Raw genomic sequence first — 7,105 nt, forward strand, 5'->3', positions numbered from 1 at the left:
TCCAGTTCAACTAGTCCTAGTTTTCTTCTTTTTTATTTTTATTTTTATTGGGTAACCAAGTAGTTCTCTGAATTTGATTTTCTGATGCTGAAGCAGTCCCATGGTGTCACCCATCCACATCATTTTCAGTCTTTCACTCTTAACAAATTACACACCACAAAAATGTATGAAATCCGACATCAACCAATCAACAGCTAAAGCAGCCACCAGCTTGTCTCCTCCAAGACAGATAAGACGGAATGCCCCCACATCCACCAACCAGCTCCTCCTCCCCCCATCTCCTGCGACCCGCCATGCCGCCCCTCCACTCTCTCTGCCTCTCCCGGAATCCCATACTACCAGCCAGAGTCCCCGGAAACCTGTCTGCAAAACCCACCAAGCAGCTTCTCCAGACTCTCCCATTAGAGGCCTCATCTCTGCCCCTCCAATTCCGGGAAAAAATCCTCTGTTTGGAGATCATGGGCGTCGACTCCGGCAAGGCCCTGGCCGTCAACCCGTCTCTCCACACCGCGTCTCTCGATTCCATCCACTCCGTCATCTCCTTCCTCCAGTCCAAAGGCATCCACCAAAAGGACTTGGGTCGAATTCTCGGCATGTGTCCCAAAATTATCACCTCCGACGTTCGCACCCAGCTCCTTCCCGTCTTCACTTTCCTCTCCCAAGACCTCAAGGTCCCGGAATCCAATTTCAGAAGAACCATCAATAAGTGTCCCAGACTACTCGCGTCCAGCGTCGAGGACCAGCTCAAGCCGACCCTGTTCTACCTCCAGAGGCTGGGACTCAGGGACATCAGCACCCTGGCTTATCAGGACTCCGTCTTGCTGGTCTCCAGCGTAGAGAAGACCCTGATCCCGAAGCTGGACTTTCTGACGAGCGTTGGGTATACCCGCGACGAGGCCGTGGGGATGGTGTTGAGGTGCCCGGGGCTGTTTACCTACAGCGTGGAGAGAAATTTCAAACCCAAATTCGGGTATTACGTTGGGGAAATGGGGGGGAGTTTGGAGGAGTTGAAGGGGTTCCCGCAGTACTTCGGTTTCAGCTTGGAAAAGAGAATACAGCCGAGGCACAGGGAAATGACGGAGAGAGGGGCGAAGTTGCCGTTGGCTTTGATGCTGAAGAGCTCCGATGAAGAGTTCAGGGAGTTGATGAAGAAAGGAGGGTAAGGCACGGCAGAGTGCTGTGTACCATCTCCTTCAATCTTCTCCTCTCTTCTGCTCTATGCATTTCTATTGTTTATGAAGAAAAAAATCCTGTGTTTTTTGTAAATAAAAATAAGATGCCAAGAAAGGGTTATCTTTCAAATTTCAATCCTCTCTGGAGAAAATGTAATTTATTCTTCAATGTTGAAATACTCGCGACTGCCTCTTATCATTTAGGATGCTTTGAATGGAGCAGAGGTGGGTGTATCGCCCTGTAATCTCCGAAAAGATTGGGAAGAACTAAATATCTACTCTCAAAATGGAGAACACTTCCTTCTAGCTTTGATTTGATTTCTTCCGTAGGTGACTGACTGTAGTCTTATTTGAGTGGCCATTAGGATGACTTAAACCATCTTTACTTGGTTTAAACCGATCTTGAAGTCGGCCTGGTTCAGATTGGTTTTCAGATGATTAACCAAAATAAGTTGATATCAAGCTTGTTAAGCTCGACTTGTGCTGCATATGATTTTGGTGTTGTTTTGCTTTATTCGTTTGGTTTGAAGAGAGGAAGACCACTTACAAGTTTCACACTCACAAACTCAATCTTGTTTCTTGCATTCCTATTCACGAGGCAAATTTTCTACCACGGTTGATCATTAAGCTTTCTTTCAACTCCACATTGAATCAGCAAATCGCTATATACAACGGCAGCCACGGCGAAGAAGCCACTCATAGACGATGAACCAATAAAGCTAGGAACAAGAATCGGCCACAGCACAGAAGCTTCTCTGTTGCCACACTCTGGCCTTCTTGTTCTCGTTGATTTTTTATCTCATTTCATGGCACAGTATGTCAAAAAGCAGTTCAAGAAGCTGGGAAATGTCACAGAGCAGGGCTAGTTCACGAACACCATCCTCGCTTTGCTTTCCCAGATCCAATGAGGAGAAGAAGTTCACAGCATCTAAGACTGAGACGTTGAACTATAAGGCAAAGACGTCTTGGGAATGGAATTCAGTCCATGCGTCCTGTTAAGATCCAAGATACAAAGCAGTTTTTTAAATTCAAATAACGAGTAAAACAGATGCTTTCCTGTTTGTAACTGTGGTAGAAGGGGTACCTGGAGGAGGGTGAAGATCTTCTCAGCCATGTATTTTTGAGGCGTGGTGGCTCCCTTCTGCTGCAATTTGTCTGGGTGCAGGCATAGCCTGGCTCTCTGGTAAGCCTTCCTAACCTGGGAGGTTTCGATCATCTCGCTCAGGGAGATAGCTTGCCACCCACTATTCGGCCACAGAATCTGGATTTGAAGTTTTTTTTATCAGTACGAAGACAAATATAAAAGCTAGCTATATATAATAGATATGATGGCAGCTGAAGAATTTTGTTACATATTGAAGTGTTGAGAGAAGCGAGCGGATGTTTCCTTCCTTGCCGATCGACCAAAGCTTTATGTCTTCCTCTAGTAGCTCCATCGTTATCTGTTTTTTTTTTTAATCACACCATCAAAATGAATGTTCATGAATAAATGGTCTGAAATGTGAAGTTGAGTCTAAGGCCCATCCCAAAATAACTAGCCAACTTAGGAAGCCTTTTATTAGGACTATTCTTTAACACTCTCCCTCACGTGTATACACTCTTTTGTCGCTCTACAAATGGATAATTTTGGTGAAGGCCTACATACGAGTATCTGCTCTGATATCATGTGAAGTTGGGTCCAAGGCCCATCTAAGAATGACTAGCCCAATTTAGAAAGCTTATTTCCCAACTAATCAACTCAAAATCTTTTGTTGGCACGCAGAGGTATTCGGTATCTTATAAGAATACCCAAAATCTGATAGATATGCCGGATAAATCCACATGTGAGGCTGTGTCGGGATTGGTATCTGGAATACCCAAAATTTGATATGATATGCTCTATATGTATGCGTTAAGACTGTATCGGGCCTATATGTAGTCTTCAAGGCTGTACAAGCCGACTATATATACTGCAACAATTGCCGGCAATACAGGAATTCTAACAAGCACAGAAATAACAGCAGAGAACCAAGATCTTACATGCTTTTGGGGCAACTTTGTTCCTTGATCTGCTTCCCATTTCTTCAGCTCATTTGAGACCTCAGCCTGGAAAAGATAAATAACAAAGTATTAGCTGCTAATAAATGAATCTTGAGCACAAAATTTATTTTAAACAGTGACGAGAATGGTTCATTGAGCTTAAAGCAGGTGCTTTCATGCAAGAACAGATTCACTTTAATAGTATGAAGTGGTTACCAGAAGAATCTCTGTCTCATTGTATTCCCCACCGTGTATTGGGTAATTAGACAACAGCTGCTTCTCTGCAAGAAAAAGTGTCCACTAACATAAGCTTGTTTTCTTATAACAACAAGATCCTATTCAGGACGATCAAATCTTTAAAACCCAAATATGAGCATAAAAGTGGTTACCATCGTCCTCCAAACTCTGGCTTCGATATTTCTCTTTCACCCATGCAATAGCTTCATCTACAGCAACTGCCTCTTCAGCCTCTTCCCTCCTATCTGAACCAATCTCTATAACATAAGATCCAAGAAAGTCTGCGTCCTCTTCTTCTCCGTAGTAGTCCTCTTGTTGCTCTTCTTGCTTTTGCTCTTGAGCTTGTGCACTGGCATTTGGTTCTTGATCGATTGAAGAGATCTCAGAAGCATTAGAGTCAATCTCGAAATCATCCGACGATATTTTGACACTCCTGTATGAACTGGGTTCAGCATGAATGATGCTCTCAGGAGATGGCATGGGTTGTGAGAAGCCAAAATTAGGTTGTTTATATAGCTCATTAGGGCCAAACTCAGTAAACTGAAATTCCATGTAAGAAGGATGTGGTCCATGTGGGCATGCCACGGCTGAATTCCCCTGCTTCCTCAGGTCTCCGGCGAACAGGGAACTCTGCCGAGACGGTATGTTGATTGGCCTGACACAGCAATAAGAAGAATATTTTCAAACAATTGATATGCAGCCACAGCTCTGGAATTTGGTTAATCTAGCCTTAAAGTTCCAAGCTTAGTAACTTTCTCCTTCGGCAATGAATTTCTCTTTGAGAAAAAAGTAGAAAAAGCCAACCAAACAAAGACTTGATTGTGATTTTCATCAACCGTAATCATGGGGAAAACTGGTGAGGGTCGGATCACTGTGAAGTGATTATATTCGCTGCTGCAATGCATGGCTTTTTTTGGTCGTCGAAAGCCAACGGAAGAGAAAATAAAGAAAAGACACAGCTGAAAATGACTATTCCCTAACCTCGAACACGCCCGTCATCTCCGGCCGATAATTATGCAAAAAGTAAGAGGATTTAACCTCTCATTATCAGCAAATTTCGTGCCTGGATTTCAGATACCCTGTTTCCAGGTCCTGCTCCTGGTCTGGTCCTTCAGTGACGAGGACGGCTGGACTGATCACGAAGGTCCCCAATACCCCCGAACCCTAAGTGAAGAACCCTACCGGGCTCTTGGAGAGATTAAAAAAAATAATGAAAGGGCAAAGATGTCTAACAAATAGCTCAAGAAACCGAGTGAGCTCTGACAGTCCTTTTAAGGATCTTTGGTTCCTCCACACAACAGAGACTCTGAAATACAGTAGGCAAAAGAGAATTTTCAATACTTCCACGAAACTTCAACAACGGAAGGCGAAGCAAACACGTCATGAAAGTTCAATTTTGACCGCAATGATCTCACACAGTACCGTCAGTGATTTGAAAAACTCGCCAAAAATTTAAAAGAATACCAGGGGAAAAACCATTCCCCGGAGTTCAGACGATTATCTTTTCTCTTTTCATCTTAAGAAGAGAAAAAAGCTCAGTAGAGTGTATCCATTCTCTCCATCGTCTATGGTGGCGATTATCATTTCTTACGTTAAATTCGCAGAATCTAAATAGACAAAAACCGTAAGTTTACCTGAGCTTCGAAGCAAAGGAAGAGATACCAGCGTCATCAACCCTGGATGGCCGGATCGGACTCAAATCCTCGGAGCTCAAAACCGACGAACAGTTAGATCTCGACTTCGACAGTGACTCCGATCGCGACCTAAACTGCCGGTAACCGAAGATATCCTCATAAAATCCATCTCTCCTCACACTCTCGCCGCCACCTTTGCCATTACCAGCCATCGGAATCCGAAAAGCCGGCAGGCTTCTCCCCGTTCTCGTCGGCTGCTCCAAGTCCGACGGCCGGAAAACGTCATTGTAAAAAGAAGACGAGAAATCACCGGACAATTTCCTTAAAAAGACGCTCCTCGGTGGCCCGCCGAAGACGTCGCGAAATTCATCCGGATCGCAGAACTCGTAAGACGACTTGCAAGTGAAGTCCGTCGACCTTCTCCTCGGCAGATTCATCCCGTTGCGAATTCGCCATGATTCGTCCATTTTCTGCTGCTGTTTTGCTCTTTCAGCTTCTGCTTCGGCCTCCGATACCATGGAGAAGAAGGCGAGGGTTCAAATAAATACTAAATAGAGCGAAAAACTGAAAAAGACGCTTTGGAAAAGCTTTTCTTTTCGTCTTCCTAGGAATCACAGAAGAAAATTTTAAGGAAACTTTTTTCTTTTTCCAGTAATTACTTACATACCCTTGCATGTAAATTTCAAAATTAATACTCGAAAAGGTTTTCTCAAGAAAAGGAAAGAGTCACCCAAATGTTTCTGGTGACTCGTGAGCCAGTTAAATTGGTGGACATGCTTGAGATCGATGAGAAGATGAGGAAAATCCACGGGAGCGATGACAAATCAGCAGCAAGGCCAAAGTGCGTGACGTGTAAAGATAATGACGCAGGTGGGCCCACAATATTCATCTCTCCTCGGTGAATGAAAATCCGAAACGCCTGTCGTGTGGACGAGTCATTTACTGCGAACGTGATTCCACGTGGCACGGTTTGGTTAGAGGATCATTTTATATTTCTAATCTCCATTATATAATATGATTCAATTCATTTATCATGTATAAATTGACATATGAGAGAATTTTGAGCTTAGAGTTAAAAAAAATTAATTCTTTAAATTGAATAAATAGGTTAATTTGAACATGTCAAAGCATATATTTATGTATAATATAATTGTTGTGTCACTTAGCTCAAACTGTCACACTTATTACACAAATTGTTATACAAGTAACAATGATCTTCGTCCCTCTTCCTTAATCGGTATAGGGTTTAGAGAGGTGGGGTACTCCCCTTCTGAAGCTATATTGATCCCTTTTTTGTCACTATTTGTGTTGTGCCTTGTAAATGATAAGCTGTGGACTTATTATTTGTCTAGTTTGGTTCAATGATTAAATTATTAAGCATTTAAATCAAACAGAGTCAACCGATTTTCAACCTCCCATTTGAATCCATTTAAGCTCAAAATTCTTCTAATCAAGACATCAATATTTAGTATTATAATCTAATCAATAATTTCATTGCTTTGATATATATATTATTTTTATTTTTATTTAAAATAATACCAGTACCATGATAAACCCATTTTTTTTTAAAATCAAAGGCCTTAAAGGAAATTAAAATATTTTATTAGGTTATGTACCGACCAGTATGTGTATTTTTATACAAAATTATGTTCTCCTAGAAAAATAATATAATAAATCTAATTCAAAAACTCTAGTAAAAATATAAAAACAAGACAAATATTCAAAATATTTTTAGAAAAAAGGGCCATTATTTTTTTTTTTTATCACTTAGAATGCATTATGACAACAACTAGAGGTGACCATCACACCACTATACTTGCTAAAGTCCCCACAACCCATCTCATATCCTCATTTTACAAGGCACATTATTTGGAATAAGGGTAAGGGGACCCCTTAATCATCAAAAGGCACTTGTAGAGAGATAGAGAGAGAGATTTGCTTTCTCATCCTTAATATATGGTGATTAACAATCATGTGGAGGATTGAGTAGAAAAGGAGTTAAAAAAACAAAGGACAAGTAAGAGAAAGGATGGGTGTTGGGCA

The 7,105-nt window shown here is 41.8% G+C and overlaps 2 protein-coding genes across 2 annotated transcripts; one reads left to right on the forward strand and one right to left on the reverse strand.

Moving 5' to 3' along the window:
* Positions 1-183: 183 nt before the first annotated feature.
* On the forward strand, positions 184-1,614 carry LOC137953710 (transcription termination factor MTEF1, chloroplastic). Its single transcript, XM_068801186.1, has one exon. The coding sequence runs from the start codon at positions 240-242 to the stop codon at positions 1,161-1,163; it is 924 nt and encodes a 307-aa protein (XP_068657287.1). The 5' UTR covers positions 184-239; the 3' UTR covers positions 1,164-1,614.
* Positions 1,615-1,700: 86 nt separating this feature from the next.
* On the reverse strand, positions 1,701-5,561 carry LOC137953598 (uncharacterized). Its single transcript, XM_068801036.1, has 7 exons — positions 5,063-5,561; positions 3,581-4,083; positions 3,408-3,472; positions 3,192-3,257; positions 2,525-2,614; positions 2,257-2,433; positions 1,701-2,164 (listed from the first exon to the last, which is right to left on the reverse strand). Exons 1-7 carry the CDS (start codon positions 5,527-5,529, stop codon positions 2,120-2,122), a joined length of 1,413 nt encoding a protein of 470 aa, XP_068657137.1. The 5' UTR covers positions 5,530-5,561; the 3' UTR covers positions 1,701-2,119.
* Between the last annotated feature and the right edge of the window lie 1,544 nt (positions 5,562-7,105).

The sequence above is a fragment of the Aristolochia californica genome, unplaced genomic scaffold (assembly GCF_029961685.1).
Source record: "Aristolochia californica isolate CCGP_79_NKW_82.1479 unplaced genomic scaffold, dmAriCali1.0.hap1 SCAF_16, whole genome shotgun sequence".
Taxonomy (NCBI): domain Eukaryota; kingdom Viridiplantae; phylum Streptophyta; class Magnoliopsida; order Piperales; family Aristolochiaceae; genus Aristolochia; species Aristolochia californica.